Genomic DNA, 20,881 nt, shown 5'->3' on the forward strand with positions numbered 1-20,881 from the left:
TGGCTCTGAGGTCTGACTCAGGCTGGTTGAGAACTGCATCAGAGGTCAGCAGTGGGGATCCTGGGTTGCACCATGCAGTATGCGGGCTCTGCAGGGGGCAATCTCCTGAGCAGGCTGGGCTGCAACATGCTGCCCATAGGGAGCTCAGTAGGGCCAGACACTTGGGGGACACATGCTGCAGGAAGTGGGGCCAAAACTGAGTGATTTCTCCTTCATCTTGGAAAAGCCACAGAGGTCCCAGAACCTCCAGCCTTTGTAAGATCATAGGTAAATCTTATGGTTCTGCACACATACACCTCGGCCCTGCACTGCCTATTGCCAACTCCTGCCTTTGTCACTTTGCAGAACAGAGAATGGAGAGGGGTAACTGGTGATGTCCTGCGGGGGGTGGGGGGTCTGTCCCAATGGACCATATTCAACATAGTTGTAAACAATCAAGAAAAAGGGGTAAATAATGAGGTGGCAAAATTTGCAGATTATACTGAACTGCTCAACTAAATTAGTTAAGTCCAAAGCAGACTGTGAAGGGGTTCAGAGGATCTCACAAAACTAGGTGATTAGGCAATAAAATAGCAGATGAATTTTAATGGTGATGAATGCAAAGTAATGCACATTGGAAAACATAACCCCAAATACCCAAGCAAAAGGATGGGGACTAGTTTACCCACTGTAGTACCACTCAAGAGAGAGGTCTTGGGAGTCATTGTGGATAGTTCTCTGAAATGTCTTATTGCCTCTATAAATCCGTGAGATGCCCACATCTTGAATGCCGCAAGCAAATGCGGTCGCCTCTCTCAGAAAAGATATCCCGGCTTTGGAAAAGGTTCGGAAAAGGGCAACAAAAACGGTTTGGGGTGTGGAACAGGCGCCAGAGGAAGGGAGGTGAGAGAGACTGGGACTGTTCGGGTTCGAAGAGGAGGCCAAGGGGGACGCGGTGGAGGGCTGTAAAACCCCCGCTGACGTGTACAGAGCGAATAAGGGGAAACATTTACTTGTTTCCGCAGCACTAGGACTAGCGCAGGACCCCCGCGGCTGGCAGGTTCAGCGGCACAAGAGGGCGTCTCCTGCACGCGGCCTCCCCCCCGCCAGAGGAGGCTGCGCAGGCTCGGACCTCACAGAGCAGCGCCCGGCGCCATCGGCGCTCTTCGCCGGGCCGGTGACCGCGGCCCTGGGGCCGAGCCCGGCAACGGGCGGAACAGCGCCGGCCCCTTGGGGAGCCCGGCCTCGGGCTCACGGACCTGGGCTCCGACTCCGGCCGCTCGTCGGGCAGGAGACGAGGGTCCCGCTGAGGTGGGGGTGCGACCGCCCACGGGCGGGGCTGACGCCCGGACGCCTGGGCTCCCGCCCGGGCTCGGGGGACTGGGAGAGGCCGAGGCAGCCGCCCGCCCCCCCTCGCAGCCCGGCTGTGGGGGCGCAGCTCCCACAAAAGGCCGACAGCTCCCGGCCCCCCGTCAGCCCTGCAGTGCCTCGGAAGGACATGGGGCGGGACTTCCGCCAGACTCTTAGCCAATGACTGCTGCAGCTCGGCGTGAATGGCAGCCGCGAGACGGCCTGGGCGGGGCTCTAAACTCGTCGGGGAAGATGGCGGCAGCAGCGTACGAGCAGCTGCAGGTGCTGCGCGGGACCATTCTCCCAGCGACGGAGGTGGCGCCAGGCGGGACCATTGTGCGGGGGGGGGGGGGGGGGGGGGGGCATCGCGCGGTACGGGGTGGGGCTGAGCTGTGACCCCTATGTCTCCCCAGGAGCTGGACTGCCCCCTGCTGGACGGAGGGCTCCGGCCCGAGGACGCGCTGCGGCTGCTGTGCACCCCCTCGGCCCGGCGCCTGGAGCTGCTGGCCTGGCTGTGCGCGCGGTACCCCCGGGGGGGACCCCCACCCGTTTCTGCACCCCCGCAGTGCACCGCCCCCCACAGTGCACTACCCTGCACCCCCGGCGGGACCCCCACCCACCTCTGCACCCCCGCAGTGCACCGCCCCGGTCCCCTGGGGCAGACCCCCCCCCACCTGCCTCTGCATCCCTGCAATGCACCAACCTGCAACCCCGGGACTGCGCTCAGGCTGCCCCATTGGGATCCCCCCACGGCACCCCTGCAAGGGCTCCCTTCTGTGCCCCCTGGACCTCCCTTTGCTCAGAGCCTGGAGCTGCTGACCCAACTCTGCCCAGTACCTGGGGGCCCTCCTGCACCCCTGGGGGACCCCACCCACCCCTGCACCCCCAGGGGAACTCAGCACCCCCCCAAGTGCCACAGAGCATCCCAAGGGTACCCCCAATACCCTCCTCTAGAGGACACCCCTGCACTCGCTGGCTCTGTTCTCTCCTGCCAGAAATGGCCAGACTGGGTTCAGACCTGCGGCGGTGTGGCTCAGGCATCATCAAACTTAATAAAGGTGTTGGATTGGCCTGGATGCCTGGGTTCTCTCCTGGCCCTGGGCAGGGAGTGGGGGTCAGTGTTGCCTGTAGGCTGAGCACAGGGGGCAGCTGCTCAAGCAGGAGTCATGGACCACCCCGCTGATGAGCAGAGTACCCCTGGATGGCACCAGCTGTTTCTGTGGAAGGTGCTCAGCCCCATGTGCTGCAGTGCATGTAACAAAATTTATTCTGCTCATAGATGGCAAAGCCTAGAGAGCCCAGGTGGGGCCAGCTGGGTTAGAGCAGAGGCAGGAAGCTCTGATGCCTGCATTCTCCCAGGTCAGGGGCTCACCAGCTTCTCTCTGCAGAGGGAAGCCAGTGCTGAGCCGGTACCTGGAGGCCATCTGGGACTCGAGCTCCTCCAGGTGGTAGTGGGGTTGCTGTGTGTGGGCACCACCCTGTGAGACAGAACCATGAGCAGGAGCCCTGTTACAGGGGAGAGCCAGGGGGGCTGTGCTGTGCTGCAGGGGAAACTTGGTGGGGGCTGTGTTGCTGGGGGCTCTCTCCCCTCCAAGCCAGGCCTGCCCTAGGCCAGGGCTCCCTAAGACTGATGGGCTCCCCCACACTGCAAGGGTGACTGCCTGGTGCCACAGCCTGGGGGACTCAGAAGCAACATCGCTCAGACTTTACCCTCCCCCTCCTACCCCAAACCCTCACAGCTGCTGCAAGGCCCCTGGTTGAGAGCTTGGACTCTAACCCCACCCCGCAGCTGGGAGAGAACCCAGGCATCTCGGCACCCACGCGAGGCACCCTCGCTGACCTGTCCCACTCCCACAGCCTGGAGGAGGAGCTGCAGCACACCACTAGGAGGAGTGAAGAGTTGCTGTGTGACGTTTTCGCCAGCCCCAGCCTGCCTGCCCTATTAGCTCCCACCTTGCCCCCCCCCCACATCCAGCCCCTACTGATGGAGCAGCCAGCCCTGTTGGCTGGGGGTCCCTGCAGTAACACAGGCCTCTGCTGCTTTCTGTCTCCAAGTCCCTCTCTGCTAATCCCAGCACTGACACAGTGGCAGGCCGTCTCTCCTTCACCCCGGCTGAGCCAGGAGAACCCAGGCATCCAGGTGCCAGGCATAGGAGGGCAGAAGGAGATGTCCAGAAGAGGCTGATGGGCCTCCTCCAGGGCCCAGGCAGAGCTCAGCACTGTGCTAGAGCAGCTGAGAGCAGAGATGCGGACGGGGCAAAGCTAGGCATGCAGTAGCAGGGAGAGGAATTGGGGAGCCCAGACTTTGGCGGTACCTAGGCATTAGGGAGCAGGGGAAGAACCTATGGCACTCTAGGTCAAGACTAAGCCTGGATGCCTGGGTTCTCTCCTAGCTCTGTAAAGAGTGGAGGCTGAAGGTTACAGCGGGAAGTGTGTGTGTGGGGGGGACAACAGCACCAGGTTGTCTGCAGTCCCCCAGAGCCCTCTGGTGCCCAGGGACCAGTGCCCCCTTCCCCAAACAACAGTCAGGCCATCTGCAGCTCCCCCCCTGTGGCCTCCAGCACACAAGGGAGCAGATAGAAGCAGGAGGGCATAGGGAGTTTATTTTACTAGCAGAGTGAGCTGGGAGAGTGGTGGGCTGGACAAGGGAACTGGGAGGGTGTGCTCCAGGGCAGGTCACTTGGGGTGGGGGGATAGGGCATGTTCACTCCAGGGCAGGGCCAGCCTCGCTCACCGGATCTGGAGGTGGGAGAAAGAAAGGGGGATTAGGGGTCACACCCCTTCCAGGGTGGAAGCATGTGTCATCCCCTCCCCCGGGGCTCACCGTGTACTTGTCCCATCTTTTCTCAGGGTCATAGGGCTCCCAGCGGCTGGCTGGGAAGATGTGCTTGTTCTTCTCATACCAGCTGCGCAGGACCACCTTCCCGGCGTGGGACTGGGGGAGACAGAGCTCAGAAGAGGGGGGTGCAGGGGCCCTTCTCCTTTGGGGGGTGTGGCAGCGCAGGACCACCTTCCCGGCATGGGACTGGGGTGAGGGGAGAGCTGGGGGGGGGGGGGGGGGGCCACGCACAGGGACAGCTGTGATGAATGGCAGATGCGAGTCCCCTGTATGTGATGTTTCCTACAGTCCTGCAGTAACCCCAGGCATGTGCAGCCATTTCCCTGGCTACAGCCACAATGCCCAGTGGCTGCCAGGTCTTTGGGGTGTGACAGCATCCCACATCCACACAGCAGGTGATCCCTTTGCACCCTATGTCCGGGGGAGGGGCCAGGCTGCAGGGCGTGGGGCAGTCTGAGGAAGTGGGGGGAGGGGCAGCGCGGGTAGTACCCCTCTCACCTCGTCCTTTTCCACTGTGGCGTCGCTGAGCAGCCTGACATCCTCATGCACGTCAAAGTTGAAGAGCGGCCCTGGGGGTGGGTAGAAGTGTGTGTGGGGAGGGGGTCAGCGGTCTCCTTCCCACCCCGCCAACATGTCCCTGAGGCCCACACCCTGGGGGGTGGGAGGAGGGGTGGGGGGCACAGTGGTCTCCTTCCCAGCCCCCCGCTGACACGTCCCTGGTGCCCAGATGTCACCCCCATCCCCAGCTCACTCACCCGGGTCTCACTCACCACTTTTCCCTCGTGCTTTAGTCACAATGAAGTCATAGAAGCTGTGGTGCTGGCAGAAGCGAGAGAAAAAGGGTAAAAACTCCAGCTTTCAGGAAGGGCACCTCCACCCCACCCCTCAGGCTGCAATCATGGGAAAGAGAGGAGAGTTCTAGGGTAGTCTGTCGTCACTGCCTGCCTCGTTTCCTCTGCACATTCCATTACAGATGTGGTGGGGAGGGAGAGGGTTCAGGCCTTTCCTGGAATTGGGCAAGGTGAGTGTCACACTCGGATCACGTTACTGGATTTGGATGGGATTCACCCAGCACTGTGACCAGTGCCCCTAGGGCTGCCCCCACACATGGGCCAGGCCCTGGGGGCGTGGAGAGCGGGTGTGTGGCTGACTCCGTTGGTGCTCCTCTGGGTGGTGGTGTTTCGGGTGCAGCGTTGAGGGGCAGCTCTGACTTGTCTTGCAAACATCTGCTGCGGGGAGACCCCAGCAGGTGCCTTGGTTGCCTCATGGGGCAGGTGAAGCAGCAGCCAGACAAAGGGCCATACCAGCTGCCAGCCCACAGCTGAGGGACTTGGGATGAACACACAAACCGCAGGCAGGCAATGGCTGCATTCTCATTCCTGCTCCAAGGTCTGATTGGGTGGGTCTCGCCCACCAGAGCTCATTACCTAGTGCCATGAGCCCCGCTTACCTGGACACGGCTGGCCCGAAGGAGGGCAGGGTAACCAGCAAAGCCCATAATTGCCCTGGGGGGTGATGGTCTGGCCCCCAGTTCTCAGCACACCGCCTGTGGCATGTTGGGTCACAGGGGTCGGGCCATTGGGGTTTACTGTAACTAGAATCATTAGTCCCTCAGGTGCTACAGGACTGCAGACAACGCAGCTCCCCTCAGAGACTCCTGCCCAGAAAGGACGTGGACAGGTCACCTGCCCTATGACAGGCTCCACAGAGGAGAACAACGGCATTCCTACCACAGGCCCTGGGGCTCCTCTGTTGTCACCTGCACTCCAGCAGCCTCTGTGCAATGAGCTTGGGCCTGGCAGGACCCGGCCCACCCAAGGGCGCATTCCAGAGCCGTGAGAGCGGCAGAGCCCACTGCTGGCGCCTGCCAGCTCTGGGACTTGGCACTGCCGGACGGAGTGTGATTGTTTAAATGGCATTACTCTGTCACACCCCTTCCCACAGCCGCCGCTAACAGACGGGCCCAGGGCTCTGCTATGGGAAGGGAGAGGATGTAGGATACCAGGGCTGGGGGTGGGGGGGATACTTACATGAGGGATGATTAGGTCCTCCTTGATGTACATGAGCTGCTCCACCCCAGCCGACCTGGGGGGTTGGGGCACACAAGAGTCAGCACATGAGGGAAGACCCCCCGCTCCCCGGCTGGGGCCCAGGCCTCCGCCTCAGTCTGCCACCCCCCATGAGGGGGCTCACCACTCCCCACTCCTCCCCCCAGCACTCCCTCCCAAACCCCACATATGACCCCCACCTCCCTTCCCCTGTGGCTCTGCTCCCTGTGGGTACCCCACCCTCAACACTCCACCTGAGCTCACTGAAGTCCTTGCGCAGAATCTCGAGGGCTTTCTGCAGGAACTGCTGCATGGTGTTCCCCTTCTTCATCTGTGAGGAGAGGTCAGGGTTGGCATGTCCCCCGCCCCCGCACTGCTCCCCAGGGCTGAGGCAGCCCCTCCTCCCTTCTCTGATCCCCTGTGAGGGCCAAGGAATACCCTCCTGCCCCACCCAGGGCCAGCTCTTCCTCCTCAGGCCAGTGTGTCCTGCCTCCACACTCACTTTGACTGTGCGCCGGTGGCCAGATCCATCCCAGTAGCTGAATGTGATTTCAATCTCCTCACCTGGAGGGACACATGGGGATCGGTGGGGGTGGGGGAATCCTGCCTCCACTCCCTGAATCTGCATCCCCCAGCCCAGCCCAGCCCCCCCCCACCCCCCAAAACAGCTCCTATCCCCATGGCCTAGCTCCCCTACAGCTCTGGCCCCACCAGCCCAGCCCCTCCAAATGCCTCCAGTCCCCCCAGCCTGGTGTCCCCCATATGCCTCCAGCCCCACGAGCCTCCCACTGATCTCAGGCCCCTGAACACCTGCAGCCTCCCCAAGCCCACCTCCTACCACAGTTCTGGCCCTCCTCGCATCAGCATCTCCAGCCTGCTCTCCCCCACGTCCCAGGCTCTCCTGGGCCAGCGAGGCCCTTCCCAGCCACTTACTCTTGATCTTCTCCTGCTTGGCCTCCCACTCCTGGCGCAGCTCCTCCCTCAGCCGGTTCTCCTCCTCCTGGGGGTACAGCTCAGTTAGCGGGCAGGGCACAGCTAGTGGCAAGGGACAGGGGTCCCTGTTCACCTCCCAGCTGGGTGGGAGGGGACAGGTAGCAGTCCCAGCTGTGGGGGGTGGGAGGGCACTGTGATGAAGTGGGGGTGCAATTCCTGCTGGCTGTGACCTTAGCCACCAGGTAACACTCCTGCTTCCCTAAACAGCTAGACAGAGGAGTGGAGCCTGGCTGGTTTTGAATTACAAGCCCAGGCAGTGGGGGGCAAGTCTGAAGCCTGGCTGGTTTCGCATTAGAAGCCCAGGCAGTTGTGGGGGTGAGTCTGGAGCCAGCAGAGGGACAAGGGGGCTGGATCCCAGGCTTGGAGATCTCCCCCAACATGGGTCGGACGGACCACATCTAATGGCTGGACTGATGAGTCCGTACCATGCTAAGTCCCTGTTGCCTAATAAACCTTTTCTTACACCTGCTGAGTGTGTCACGCCTGGCTGGGGCGGGGACGACACAGCTTGGGGACCCTGAACGCCATCACAGGCACATACCTCACGGTCTCGATCCGGCAGAAAGCTGGTATCCACATCTGGATTCTTCCCCAGTTTGCGCTTCTTTGGGGGAACCTCTATGGGGAGAAAGGGACTGAAAAACCCCTAATCCCCCTACTCCCCGCAGCTGCAACCCCTGGGCTGTCCCCCAACTCCCCAAAGCCAATTACCCTCCATTGCCCTGATCTCCCCCAACACAGACCCCATGCACGCACCCCCGGACCCTCCCAGGCAATGCCCCCTCCCCCAATCTCCCACTCATACACCTGTCCCTTACAGTCCCACCCCCTTCACCCACCCTCTTTGTCCAGCTCTGGCTCCTCCTCCTCCGGCTGATCCTCCTCCTCCTCTTCCTCCTCCTCCTCATCATCCAGGGTGAAGGATAGGCTGGAAATCTTCCGCTTCTGCTCCTGCTTCCGCTCCCGCTCCCGCAGCCGCTCCAGCTTCCTGGGGGAGTGCAGGGCTTGGTTTGTAGGCTGCACACCCCACAGGAACCTCACACCAGGTGACTATGTCTCAGGGTGCAGGCAGACCAGTTCCCAAAAGGGAAAAGTGAACCCTGAAGAACTGTTTCTCTCCCCCCAACCCACCCACAGGCACCCAGAACAACAGGCCCAATGAGAGGGGAAGCACAACTGCCCGAGCCAGAGCAGACCACCACCACCACTCCTGACAGCCAGTGCCCCTCCCTCCCCACTACCTTCCCCCAAAACCAGCAGGGAGCACAGCAGCCAGGCCACCCCACCCCATTCCTTCCCCCACATCTCCCCACCCAAGGTAGGTAGGGAGCCCAGGGGTCCCTCCTCGCCTTCTCCCCAGGATGATCACTGAGCTCAGCAAGCAGCTCCCCCTGCCCCTCCTCTCCCACAGCAAGCGAGAAACCCAGTAGATAGCCCCCTCCCCTCCCGCCCACATCTCCCAGGAAGAGCAGGGAGCCCAAAAGTCAGCCCTTCCAGACCCCTGCCCCACCTTGGTGATGCCACATCTACTCCATGTGTTCCCACTGCCTCTTCATCATCCTCCCCACACATCTCCTCCCAGGGTTAGTTGAGAGCTCAGCAGCCCTCCATCCCCTCACTCACAGCTGAAGCTCCTTGCACTGCTCCTTCTTGGCCAGTTGTTTCTCTCGCTCCTTCACCAGGGCCTCCTGCTTGGCCTTCATGTCGTTCAGGGTCACCAGGCCTGGGGGCGGGGGTAGGGGTGGGAAGAGGGTCAGGGCACCTGTGCTCCCCAAGCACTGGGAGGGTCGCAGGATCTAGTGACTGGAGGTCAGGACTCCAGGTGTTCTCCCAGCACCAGAAGGGCAGCGTTAGTGGTTAGTGCACGTGGCTGGGGGAGGACTCAGGGTGCTCTCCCCAGCTATGGGAAGGGAACAGATGGTGGTAAAATTGCCCATACTCACCTACAGTACTGGATTTCAATTCTGCTTCCACTGCATCGTAGTGAGCTGAGAATTTCTTATCGATGTTCGACTTCATGATGTTTTCCTGGGAGTGGGGGGGGGGGGGGGAAAGCAGTCAGAAAAGGTGAGTCAACCAGGGGAATACAGGCAGCTTTATTCCCAGGCCCCCTCAACATGTATTGCCCGCTTCCCTTGTGCCTCCATCTGCTCCTCCCGACGCACCACACCTCTGAGGCCCCCCTCTCCACCAGGGAGTCTGTGATGCTAGCCTCAGCACCACCCCCATCGCTGGATAGTCACTGGTTGCACCCCGACCCCCCAGACCTCCCCGACCCCCGGGGTTCCCCCACTCCCTCCACTTCAGGAGGCCTCCACTCCCCAGGGTCCCCTCCAAGCCCCCGACCCCCGGGGTCCCCCCACTCCAGGAGGCCTCCACTTCCCAGGGTCCCCTCCAAGCCCCCCGCCCCAGGGTCCTCCCCAGCCCCCGCTCCACCTCGGCGATGCGCTGCCGCATCTGCTCCATGTGCTCCCGCTGCCGTTCCCGCTTCTTCATGAGCTGCAGCGCCCGGCCGGCCTCGCTGGCCGCCCCCTTGTACTGCGCCATGGCCGGGCGGCGGGCCGGGGCGCCCCAGGGGGCCTAACGCGGGTGCCCAGACGACGCAGCAGAGGTGCCGAGGGTGCCCAGACGACGTAGGTAGGTATCCCAGAAGTGACGTAGGGGGATCCCGGGGCCGCTCCGGCCAGGCTCCTGGTAGCTCCACAGCTCACACAACGTCACCCGCACGCGCCGCCGCCGAGTGACGTAGAGCCGACGCCAGGCCCCGCCCCTATGCAAATCAGAGCGGGAGCAAGGGCTGCCGGGAGCGGGGCGGTCCCCGCCCCACCCTCTCGCTCCGCCCCGTGGTGAACAGCGCATGCGCGGCTGCGTGCCCGCCCCCCCCCCCCACCTCCAGGCGCTACAGGAGCCGGCCCGGCCCACACCTGCACGCCGGCTGCAGGGGGCGGGGCGGGCTGGGGGGATGTGGTTCGCTGCGGGGGGCGGGGCGCTGGCGGTGGGGGGCGGGCCTGGCTGCAGGGGGCGGGGCTAGCTGTATGGAAAGGGACTCTGGCTGTAGGGGCCGCGGTTCGCTGCGGGGGGTGGGGCGTGCTACAGGGGGCGTGGCTGGCTGTGGGGACGTGTCTTGCTGCGGGGGGAGGGGCGCTGGGGGGCGGTCCTGGCTGCAGTGCCGGGGGCTTGCTGTGTGCGTCGGGGCGGGGCGCTGGCTGTAGCGGGAGAGGCGCTAGCTGGCTGCGGGGATGGGGGGGCTGCCTCCTCATCCTCCCTCATGGCTCCTCTTTGTGCTGACCCCCACGCTAGTACCACGTGTGAATTCTATCTTCCTGCCATAATCCTCTCAGTTTCCCTGGCCGTGGTCCCAACCTCCAGCAGGTGCCAGGAGTTTGGGGTGTGACAGCCTCCATCGTCCCCCCAATAGCCAATGGCCTTTGCACCCATGGCTGTGAGAGGCAATCAGGGCACAACTTGTGCCCAGGAAAAAGGACAAAGGCTGGAGAATCTGGCTGCGACCAGTCTGTGGGGAGGGGGGTAGTCTTGGTTTTCTTGGAGCACAGGTCAGGGCCCAAAACCTAGAAATCAGCCCCCCACATCCCCAGAGTGGATTATACAGATGGTTCCCACTGTCCCCTCCATGCTTTGTCCCTGACCACTAATAACCCTCTTGTTGTCCTGCCTGCTGAGAGTCCCAGCTGCCTGCAAATGGGCCTGTGCAGTGCCTGGTGCTCCCCCACAACCCCACTCCCTAACATCCGGTGATAGAAAAGGGATGTGCTATACCCTGTGGACAGAGTACAGGGCAGCAACTCACTAGGGCACAGGCAGAAGGGGGGGGGCAGTGAGAGCCAGGTAGGCTGGAAGCCACTAGGTGTAGGTCCAGGAGGCAGAGGAACCTGTGGCTTAACCTAGCGGAGAGCCTGGTCCAGAAGGGCCCCATCCAAGCAGGAGTTCCTCCTGGAGCCCAAAGGAAGCAGTAACAGAAGGCAGAGGGCCCGGTGGGGGTGTGCCACAAGGAGTCAGGCATACTGAAGGAGTTTTCCAGGAAGCATGTGTGTGAGTCCAACACCCTGGGAAAGGTGAGATGGCGGTCTAGAACTGTCTCCTTAACTTTGTTGAGCTGTGCAAAGCCACAGGGCTGCCCAGTGGCAGATTCACCAAGGCCCAGCTCATTGCCCAGCTGGAAGAGAACAAGCAAGCCAGGGAGCTGGAGTGGGGTCCCAGCTGGGAGCAGCCAGGCGAGGTCAGAACCTGCAGCAGTTCCAACCCCAGCTGGGGGTACCTGGGCTCCCCCCGACTGCAAACAGGGCCAGGAGGGAGGCTGAAGGCAGCCAGGCAATCATAGGAACCACTAGGACCTATGTACTCAGCAGAGGTTCATCGGCTATGTTGCCCCTCAGGGGTGCTGAAGCTAAGAGGTCTGCAGGGCCATGTGAAGCACAAGTCAGACCAGCAGCAGCATGACCTGGCCCTGGCCCAGTTTGGTCTGCAGGGGACAGTTTCCTTAAAGCCATCAAGGAAGCTTGCACACTGCACTGGGTCTGCCTGGCAGACAGGCTCCAGCATCCCCCCTTGCTGCAACCCAAGGCTCAAGGGATGTTCAGGCAGACTGAGGGGCACAAGCAATACACAAGCTCACGCTGACCTCAAGGTGTACTGGAAGCTGCAACAGAGTTTGCAGATGGTCCCCTACACCTGGAACTGGCCCTCTGGGCCCAGACTACACATCCGTAGGACCTGATGGGGCTGAAGCAGGTGGATGAACACAGCCCGGGACCTGAGTGTGGATGGTGGACAAGAGGCCAAGGACCCATCTAATGCAGGGCAGCTGGCTCATGCGTTTAGACACCTGGTCCAGGTGTGGAGGGGAATCCCCAAGGCACAAGCCCATGACCATGCAGAAGCATCCATCACAACCCCCACAAGTGGGCCATGGGTCAACTCCCCACCCCTGGAGGCAGCCACAGCCAGTACCAGGATGGACCAGCTGGCTTAAAGGAACCGGTGGGACCTGACCTGTGGGAGATGGTCCACATGTGGATCCAATGCCCCAAGAGCCAAGTGGCTGGGCAAACCAAGAGTTCATGGGGTAACTGAGTGGGGGCCCAGCTAGGGAAGTGGTAGCAGCCCAGGGTGGAGGGGTTGGCAGTGCACCCTTAGCTCCAGAGGGGGGAGTCCCTCCAGCCAGCCCCTCTGGGGGCCAGATGCTGCAGATGCAGTTTTCTAGTTATAGCGATGCTGACTGGGGCTGACCTGGGGGACTGGCTGGCTGGGCCCTACAGTATCCTGTTTATTACTATGAGCCAGAGTAAGCGAGGACACATGGTCAGGGCACAGGACCTTTGCCCAGCAGCCAGGAAGCCCCCAAGAGCAGGCATGCCAGGAAATGTATCTCCTGGACACTACAGTACTAATCAAGGATGGCCTGGTCAGTACCACACTGTACCAAAAACCTACTGATCGCTGTACTTATCCACACCCTTCTAGTTTCCATCCTGCACAGGTGACTAGATCCATTGTTTACAGTCAAGCTCTTACATACAATTGCATTTGCTCTGATCCAACTGATAGAGACCAAAAACTACAAGAACTTTACCAGAAGTAAAAAAACAAATCGACAGGGCCAGACGAATACCCAGAGACCAGCTACTCCAAGATCGGCCCAAAAAAGCCAAGAACAGAACACCACTGGTCATCACCTACAGCCCCCAGCTCAGACCACGGCAATGAATTATTAAAGACCTACAACCTATTCTTAATCAGGATGCCACACTCCAGAAGGCCCTGGGTGACATTCCTGTTCTCTCCTACAGACACCTCCCAACCTCATGAGGATCCCCGCTAACAGCCACAGTCTATACCCCAGGAACACCAGTCCTGGAACCTTTCCCTGCAACAAAGCCCACTGCCAGCTTTGTCAACATTTTAATGGAATGGGGCATTCTATCAATGACCTGAAAGGTGTGTGTGTTACTGAAGAATTATCGCACCGTTCTGGAAAGGGAAGCAGCTGAGCTGGCTTTTATATTCAAATTCAGCACATTAACACATGGTTTAAATTGTGATGGGAACTTTGAGTCACTATGGGGCTCATCTGCATACTTGGCTCAATCTAATTCTTGATCTCCCCCCCCCCCACCCCTCCACTCTCTGATTTGCTCACCTTATCTTTTTCTGATTTGTCCTCCTTGCTTACTGTTTCGGTTCTCTGTGCCTTAAATATTGAGTCTGTTCCAGTCTGGATATGGTCTAAAGAAGCGGGTCTGTCCCACGAAAGCTCACCTAATAAACTATTTTGCTAGTCTCTAAAGTGCTACTTGACCGCTTTTTGTTTTGATCCTGGTGATAGTAGATTTTGACAGGCATGACCCAGAAGCAGGGGCCTTGGCCTCTAGCAAGGATGACACTGTGGCAGATGCCCTGCAGCCCATCCTCAGTGGGGTGGGGTTCCCCACAGATGTCTTTGCTGACCAGGGTTCCAACTGCTAAACAGCCCTGCTGCAGAGCTTGTGAGGGGTAGTATGGGGTCTGGCTCACAGCCTACCACCCTCAGCCCAATGGGCTAGTGCAGAGGTTCAACGGCACCCTGAGGCAGAAGCTGAGAACTTTTACAAACCAGCACCCCCAAGACTGCGACAAGGCCCCACCCTCAGCAAGGCTGAAATGGGAGATTAGCAAGGAGTACACTAGGGACTATAAATGGGGGTGCAGTGAAGGGTGGGAGAAGGCTGCAATAAGGGGTGCCGTAGGATGAGGGGGTGGTAAGAGCTGGTACAACAGCACTCCAAAGGTTGCGAGTAGCTCACGCCTTTAGAGGCAGGGGCTGCACTGGGCATCAGGCCCACTGTCCAGCCCACCCACAGGGTATGCCTCATCCAGGGGAGCTGCCCTGAGCCACCTGCCCCCACACACTGCTGAGCTAGTCACAACACCCCAACTTCTGCCCCCGCCCCCGCCCCCGCCCCCCCCCCCCCCCCCCCACCAAGAGGCCCAGCTCCTTCCCCTGCCAAGTGAGTTCAACCACTGACACCCTCACAGCAGATCCTTCTGCCTGCAGACGGCCCACTGCTGCCCCTGAGAGGCTACTTACCTGGCACCCAGTCCCGAGCCCACTATTCTTCCCCCTCAGGAAATTAACTCCAGCACCCACATGTACCCTTCCCCCCCAGAAAAAGGTCCCACAAGGGCACCAACAGTCCCATTGTCTCCCCTCCTTACTGCCCCCCACCAGAGAAACATGAGCCAACTTTGTGGCTTTCCAGGGGACGCAGCCCCATCCACTGCTCCTTCCATCCCAGAAGAGTCACACTCCTCCCCCAGCCATGACAGAGGTAGTGACAGCCCCACACATGGTTTATTGGAGAGGGGCACAAGGCCCCAATAAATTAGGGGAAATTAGGGCTCTCACACCATAGGGCCAAGACACAGTCACCCAGGGTGGAACAGGGAAGCACAAACCCACTTGGGGGTCAGAGGCAGGTTGGGACACAAAACCAGGGGAAACCCTCTGCAGGGTCCCCTTTGGAGGGCAGGAGTCACCAGGATAGAGCAGCAGCCTGGGGGAGTGGGCCCAGCAAGGCACAGAGCTGGCAAAGAACCCTGGAGGGTAGATGGGCTGAGAGCAGAGCAGTAGGCTGTTGGGGGGCTAGGCCTAGAGACCACAGGGCCCGACACACAAGGGCAGCAGCAGCTATTCCACCTGGGGCACAGCCAAGGGGGTGCCTTTGGGGTCGTCAAAGCGGTCCATGGTGCGCAGCCCCAGCAGCACATGCAGGCCACAGGCAAAGCCGGCTGCCAGCAGCAGGGCTGTCAGCAGCCCCATCCAGGTGCCTGGCGTGAAGAACCCAGCGCAGTCACTGGCATAGGAGAAGTGTAGGCCGGTCACATTGAATCCTTGCAGCTGGGGGAGGCAGGATAGACACAGCTGTGCCTCCAGAAGCAAGAGAGCTCCTGCATTACCATCACCACCCCCAGCGAACCCAGCATCCTGGCCACCCCACCCCCAGCCAGGACAGATCCCTGGCATCCTGGCCCCATCCCCAGAGAACCCTGGCATCCTGGCCACCCCACCCCAGCCAGGACAGATCCCTGGCATCCTAGCCCCATCCCCAGAGAACCCTGGCATCCCAGCTCCCAGCCATCCTCTCCCCCCCCCCACCCCCACCCCCAAGCTGGGAAAGAAACTGATTTCCAGCCCCTGCTGGTACCTGCACATCCTGCAACAGCACCCCCCAGGGGCTGGGGCTGAGGGGCACTAGGCCAGCACCAAACATGGGCAGGCTGCTGAGGTAAGCGCAGCGCCAAGAGTAGTTATGTGGGGCTGTCACTTGCGAGGCATTGAAGACAGAGGAACTCCCCAAGGCTCCTGCCAGTTCCAGGTGGCTCAGCTGGAACCAGTAGCGGTCTGAGACTGGGAACTTCCGGCTGGTCATGTGGAACCTGGGGGTGGAAGCAGGCCTTAGCTGGCTCTCCCAGCTCCTCTAACTGGAGCCCCAGGGGAGACTCTGCAGTGCCCCAGGCCAGCCAAACACCTCCTGCAGCCAGGCTGCCCTTTCACCAAACAGGTCTTCTCCCCACCACCCACAGCATGCTCCTTGCAGGCCACCCCCCAAAGTACAGCACCCTTCAGTCCACAATACTCACGTGGCTGTCAGAGAAGCCCCCAGAACATGGGCATACTTCAGTACCAGCCTGGGGGAGAGAAACAGAAACAGTGACCCCCCCCCCCCTCACAGAGCCCCTCACTTCCACCCTGCCCAGCTCACATCCCACTGTGACATTAGTGGATTTGGATGGGATTCACCCAGCACTGTGACCAGTGCCCCTAGGGCTGCCCCCACACATGGGCCAGCCCCTGGGGGCGTGGAGAGCGGGTGCGTGGCTGACTCCATTGGTGCTCCTCTGGGCGGTGTCATTTCAGGTGCAGAGTTGAGGAGCAGCTCCGGACTTGACTTGCAAACATCTGCTGCGGGGAGACCCCAACAGGTGCCTTGGTTGCCTCATGGGGCAGGTGAAGCAGCAGCCAGACAAAGGGCCGTACCAGCTGCCAGCCCACAGCTGAGGGACTTGGGATGAACACACAAACCGCAGGCAGGCAACGGCTGCATTCTCATTCCTGCTCCAAGGTCTGATTGGGTGGGTCTCGCCCACCAGAGCTCATTACCCTAGCGCCATGAGCCCCGCTTACCTGGACACGGCTGGCCTGAAGGAGGGCAGGGTAACCAGCAAAGCCCATAATTGCCCTGGGGGGGTGATGGTCTGGCCCCCAGTTCTCAGCACACCACCTGTGGCACGTTGGGTCACAGGGGTCGGGCCATTGGGGTTTACTGTAACTAGAATCATTAGTCCCTAAGGTGCTACAGGACTGTAGACAATGCAGCTCCCCTCAGAGACTCCTGCCCAGAAAGGACGTGGACAGGTCACCTGCCCTATGACAGGCTCCACAGAGGAGAACAACGGCATTCCTACCACAGGCCCTGGGGCTCCTCTGTTGTCACCTGCACTCCAGCAGCCTCTGTGCAATGAGCTTGGGCCTGGCAGGACCCATCCCACCCAAGGGCACGTTCCAGAGCTGTGCGAGAGCGGCAGAGCCCACTGCTGGCGCCTGCCAGCTCTGGGACTTGGCACTGCTGGACGGAGTGCGATTGTTTAAATAGCATTACTCCGTCACAGCCCTTCCCACAGCTGCCGCTAACAGACGGGCCCAGGGCTCTGCTGGGTGAGGTCTGAGGTATACTTTGGCCTGGGGATGGAACTTGTCCTTTAGGACTGGGAGAACCTGTGTGGATCTGATTTTTATATCCTCTCCTGTGTATAAGCAGGAGATTGGCTAAGGCACATGGGAAGCTGGAGTGTCTGAGGGAATTGCCGGTATGGCATCTGGCTGGCCAGTGATGGGACAGACATGTTCTATGCCAGGTTAGAATGGGGAGGGACCCCCAGCCTGGGGCTGCAAGTGACCCTGTCTCAGCAATTCACCCCGATTTGACTCCTCCCTCTCGTGCCCCCGGCCCCACCTCACCGGGAGTCGCTGGCATTCCAGGAAGAGGCGCTCACGTCGACAGACGCCTCAGCCCCAAACGTCAGGGGAGTCAGGTCCACCCACTGGCTGCCCTGGAGCAGGGAGAAGTTGCGAGCCCAGAAGAGGATCTGGGGCACTCCGGTTAGTGGATACCGCACCGGAGGGTACTGTGCTGGTGTTGGGCTAGCCTTCTGCAGCAGCTGGCGCCCCCCACCTTCAGGGGCCAGGTCAGCCATGGCCTGGAGAGCCTGGGAACAGGGGTGAAAGCTAGGGCACTGGTGCATCGGGCCATATGGCAAGGGGGAGGCACCCAGGACTGATGCATGGCTGGGCCAGACCAATCAATATGAGGATAAAGACCTGCAATGGGCAGGGCCCCATATGCAGCCGCACCCCAGAGGAGTTCAGGGGAAGGGGGAATCATTATGGGGCACGTACCCGTGAGGGGCCCCCGGCCGTCAGCAGCGCTGTGTATGGCACATCCTCCTCCTTGAGGGCACTGAGCACCTGCCCGATGATCTCATCTGGGGAGACACAGTGGTAACAGTGCCCCCACACCAAGGGTAAAATGGGAGCTGGGGCTCTGAGGAGCACCCCAGACCAGGGGAATCAGAGACCTGGGGGTGCAGGGCAGAGCCAGCAATGGGCAGCTAGGGTCTGCACAAGGACAGAATCCAGTGGGCAAGGGAATGAGGGACCCCATTTACCTGGCCATGGGGGTAGGGGAACTGGTAGGGCTAAGCCAGTGTGCAGAAGAGTGTCAATGTTGGAGGGACCCATTTACTTGGCTGTGGCACAGCAGGGGTCCCAGGGAGGGCACAGAGCCACAGGGGAGCCAGGGACATGTTTACCCGTTTATGGGGCAGACTCACCATTGCTTGTCAGTGTCTCCTTTGGGGCCATGAGGCTGGACCTGGAGAGAAAGAGCAGCATGTTACTGGAAGCTGCCACAGCCAAGCAACCCTCCCAAGGTGGGCTCCACAGCCCAGCCAGGCACCACACCTGCAGCCTCCCACTCTCCAGCAGGTGCTGGGGTGGAGCCAGGACCAAGGGGCTCAGCAGCGTAGGGCAGCAGCAACAGCAATAGGGGCAGGAGAGGAAGGTACCTTGGGGCATAGGGCAGCCATGGGCAGTTCCTATATCCAAGATGTAGGGTAGCTGTGGAAGATGGGCAGGAGACTATACCTGCGAGCGTAAGGCAGCCGCACCAGCAGAAGGGCGGTGGCGGGGGGTGGGGGCACAGTACCAGAGGCATGGGGCAGCCGCACTGGGGGGGGGGGGGGAGGGAGGGAGGGAGAGAGAGACACGCAGCACCTGGAGGCGTGGGGCAGGGGCACCAGCAGAAGGGCAGCGGGGGCACGCAATACCCAGGAGGCGTGGGGCAGCGGCACCAGCAGAAGGGCAGCGGGGCCGGGGGGGCACGCAATACCCAGAGGCGTGGGGCAGCCACACCAGCAGAAAGGTGGCGGGAGGGGGCGCACAATACCTGGGAGGCATGGGGAAGCCGCACCAGCAGAAAGGCAGCGGGGGGGGGGGGGGGGGGGGGGCGCAGTACCCGGAGGCATGGGGAAGCCGCACCAGCAGAAAGGCAGCGGGGGGGGGGGGGGGGGGGGGGGGGCGCAGCAGGCGCACAGTACCCGGAGACGTGGGGCAGCCGCACCAGCAGAAGGGCAGGCAGGCTGGCGTTGAGGCGCAGCTCCCGCAGGGTGCCCGGCTCCACATGCAGGGGGCTCAGCCCCAGCTTCTCCTCCAGCAGCCCCAGTACCCCAGCAGCGGCTGTGCACTGCACGGCTGGCAGCACGAGTCTGGACGAGGCCTCTGCCAGAGCACTCTGAGGGGAAGGGGAAGGGGACAAGTCAGACAGGTGCCTACCCTGCCACATGGCCCACCCACTGCCCCTCCCAGTCACCCCTTCCCCATCTCTCCTTCCTCCAGCCTGCTCACCCCACACTCACCTCCAGATTGGGGAAGGCGCTGTCAGGCTTGTTGCCAAAGACACCCCCATAAGCAGTGAAATCCTCCAAGCTGAGCTGAGGGTGAAAGAATGTTAGCGCAGCAGTTTGAACCCCTAGGGGGTGTGTACATGTAGGGGCAGCACACTGGGCTCTTGTCCCTTAACGGGGGGGGGGGGGGGCAGGACAAGGAGCCAGGCACCCCCTACACTGGCCAAGCCCCTCCCAACAATTGGGATGATGAAGGAGCAGGCGGGGGGAGCAGGATGGCAATGGGGGCAGGGGAAAGGGAGAGTGATAGGCAATAGGGGGACGATAGGGCAGCAGGGGGAATGGGGGTGGGGCTCACCTTGTCCTGCAGGAAGAGCAGGATGTTGCGGGGGCCCCGATCCAGGGCGGGCCCCAGGAGCGCGCTCAGCTGGGCCGCGCCGATCACTTGTCCCTCGTAGCTCTCAGCGCAGTGGGGCCACAGGGCGCTGCGGGAGGAGCCAGATCGGCGGCTGGGGCCGAAACCAGAGACCCTCCCAGCCTGGCCTGGCCCCACCTGCCCCGCCCCGCTCCGCTCCCCCTGCGGCCCCCACCAGCTCCGCCCCGCCCCGCCCCGCCCCACCCCACCCCGCTCCGCTCCGCTCCGCTCCCCCTGCGGCCCCCACCAGCCCCGCCCCGCGGCCCCCACCCGCCAGCCTCGCCCCGCCCCGCCCCACCTGCGGTCGGACCAGCCCAGCAGCGGGACTCGCCCGGCGCGCGCCGCCGCTGCCGCTAACGCCAGCACCAGCACCGGCACCAGCACCGGCACCAGCACCAGCCGCGCCGCCGCCATCTTGGGCCCCAGTCGCTGTCGGCCACCTGCTTTGCTCTGTCCCCGGACCCGGCGGGCCAATGGCCGCACAGGAGCCCCGCCCCCAGGCCCGGCCGGCCAATAGCAGCACAGGAGCCTTTCCCCCGTCCCGGCTAGCCAATGGCAGAACAAGAGCCCCGCCTCCGGACCTGGCCGACCAATGACAGTAAAGAAGCCACGCTCCGTCCCCCGGCGGGCCAATTGGCAACATCGGAGCCCCGCCCCCAGGCCCGGCCGGCCAATGGCAGCGGACGCTAGGCGAGCACCAGCTGTGACCCGCAGTAATCCGCGCAGTCGGTGCTGTGTGTCTTAAACCTTGAGTCCGTTCTGGGGCCGGTCCGTCCCAAGCCGGGCTGGGCTAGTCCGGTCCGGTCCGGTCCGGTCCCACCAAAGCTCATCACCAGACAAATTATGGTGTTAGTCTCTGGTGTGCCCCTGCCCTGCCTGTTTGCTGTGATCCCCGCACATGACAATGGTGCCGGCCGCAGGACCGAGGCCGGGCGGGTGAAACTGACCAGCTCTATGGGACACCGACTCCGGCCCCCAACAGCCGCCCGAGCTGCCGAGCCCGCACCCCGGCACTGCTCCCCCGCTGGGAACACCCCCACACCCAGGGCACTGCTCCCCTGCCAGGACACCCCCACCCTGCGCATTGCTCCCCGAGCGCCCTCCCCTCTGGTGAGCTTATCCCCCACCCCACCAGGACACTGACTCCCCGTTGAGCCCCGCTGCCCCAGCACTGCCCCCAGTCTGCCCCTGTGCTGGGACACCCCCACTGAGTCCCCCACCTAGCCCCCCACCCTGGGACACTGACCATCCAGTGTGGGTCACCCCAACTGCCCCATCCTGTGTGCTCACACTTAACTC

General features: G+C 61.9%; 3 protein-coding genes across 4 annotated transcripts; 1 reads left to right on the forward strand and 2 right to left on the reverse strand.

Annotated features, from left to right (window-relative positions):
* The first annotated feature begins 779 nt into the window (after nucleotides 1-779).
* LOC142024707 (uncharacterized) lies at nucleotides 780-3,065 on the forward strand. Its single transcript, XM_075016859.1, has 3 exons — nucleotides 780-882; nucleotides 980-1,290; nucleotides 1,743-3,065. Exons 1-3 carry the CDS (start codon nucleotides 780-782, stop codon nucleotides 2,463-2,465), a joined length of 1,137 nt encoding a protein of 378 aa, XP_074872960.1. The 3' UTR covers nucleotides 2,466-3,065.
* Nucleotides 3,066-3,912: 847 nt separating this feature from the next.
* FAM50A (family with sequence similarity 50 member A) lies at nucleotides 3,913-9,962 on the reverse strand. 2 transcript variants are annotated; one of them, XM_075016692.1, is made up of 13 exons: nucleotides 9,646-9,959; nucleotides 9,153-9,237; nucleotides 8,833-8,932; nucleotides 8,049-8,197; nucleotides 7,751-7,827; nucleotides 7,150-7,216; nucleotides 6,719-6,780; nucleotides 6,471-6,547; nucleotides 6,199-6,253; nucleotides 4,939-4,987; nucleotides 4,667-4,737; nucleotides 4,154-4,264; nucleotides 3,913-4,068 (listed from the first exon to the last, which is right to left on the reverse strand). In XM_075016692.1, exons 1-13 carry the CDS (start codon nucleotides 9,754-9,756, stop codon nucleotides 4,060-4,062), a joined length of 1,023 nt encoding a protein of 340 aa, XP_074872793.1. In that variant the 5' UTR covers nucleotides 9,757-9,959; the 3' UTR covers nucleotides 3,913-4,059. The 2 variants fall into 2 exon arrangements, with proteins under 2 accessions (XP_074872793.1, XP_074872794.1); XM_075016693.1 differs by lacking the exon at nucleotides 4,154-4,264 and having other exon boundaries at nucleotides 9,646-9,962.
* Nucleotides 9,963-14,538: 4,576 nt separating this feature from the next.
* Nucleotides 14,539-20,040, reverse strand: ATP6AP1 (ATPase H+ transporting accessory protein 1). Its single transcript, XM_075016684.1, has 10 exons — nucleotides 19,881-20,040; nucleotides 19,526-19,652; nucleotides 19,180-19,254; nucleotides 18,862-19,055; nucleotides 18,097-18,137; nucleotides 17,663-17,748; nucleotides 17,225-17,472; nucleotides 15,847-15,894; nucleotides 15,411-15,642; nucleotides 14,539-15,103 (listed from the first exon to the last, which is right to left on the reverse strand). Exons 1-10 carry the CDS (start codon nucleotides 19,994-19,996, stop codon nucleotides 14,894-14,896), a joined length of 1,377 nt encoding a protein of 458 aa, XP_074872785.1. The 5' UTR covers nucleotides 19,997-20,040; the 3' UTR covers nucleotides 14,539-14,893.
* Between the last annotated feature and the right edge of the window lie 841 nt (nucleotides 20,041-20,881).

This window comes from Carettochelys insculpta, chromosome 22 (assembly GCF_033958435.1).
Source record: "Carettochelys insculpta isolate YL-2023 chromosome 22, ASM3395843v1, whole genome shotgun sequence".
In the NCBI taxonomy this organism is placed as follows: domain Eukaryota; kingdom Metazoa; phylum Chordata; order Testudines; family Carettochelyidae; genus Carettochelys; species Carettochelys insculpta.

Excerpts from the sequence above, each read along its gene's own strand:
- LOC142024707 (XM_075016859.1), top strand. The coding sequence starts at position 780 with ATGCGGTCGCCTCTCTCAGAAAAGATATCCCGGCTTTGGAAAAGGTTC. Across the intron at positions 883-979 it reads CAGGCGCCAGAGGAAGGGAG|GGGAAACATTTACTTGTTTC; the intron begins GTGAGAGAGACT and ends AGAGCGAATAAG. Across the intron at positions 1,291-1,742 it reads GAGACGAGGGTCCCGCTGAG|GAGCTGGACTGCCCCCTGCT; the intron begins GTGGGGGTGCGA and ends ATGTCTCCCCAG.
- FAM50A (XM_075016692.1), bottom strand. The coding sequence starts at position 9,756 with ATGGCGCAGTACAAGGGGGCGGCCAGCGAGGCCGGCCGGGCGCTGCAG. Across the intron at positions 9,238-9,645 it reads TGCGGCAGCGCATCGCCGAG|GAAAACATCATGAAGTCGAA; the intron begins GTGGAGCGGGGG and ends CCCCACTCCCAG. Across the intron at positions 4,265-4,666 it reads CCACAGTGGAAAAGGACGAG|TCCCACGCCGGGAAGGTGGT; the intron begins GTGAGAGGGGTA and ends TGTCTCCCCCAG.
- ATP6AP1 (XM_075016684.1), bottom strand. The coding sequence starts at position 19,996 with ATGGCGGCGGCGCGGCTGGTGCTGGTGCCGGTGCTGGTGCCGGTGCTG. Across the intron at positions 19,653-19,880 it reads CTGGGCTGGTCCGACCGCAG|CGCCCTGTGGCCCCACTGCG; the intron begins GTGGGGCGGGGC and ends CTCCTCCCGCAG. Across the intron at positions 15,895-17,224 it reads TGGAATGCCAGCGACTCCCG|GCTGGTACTGAAGTATGCCC; the intron begins GTGAGGTGGGGC and ends TCTCTCCCCCAG.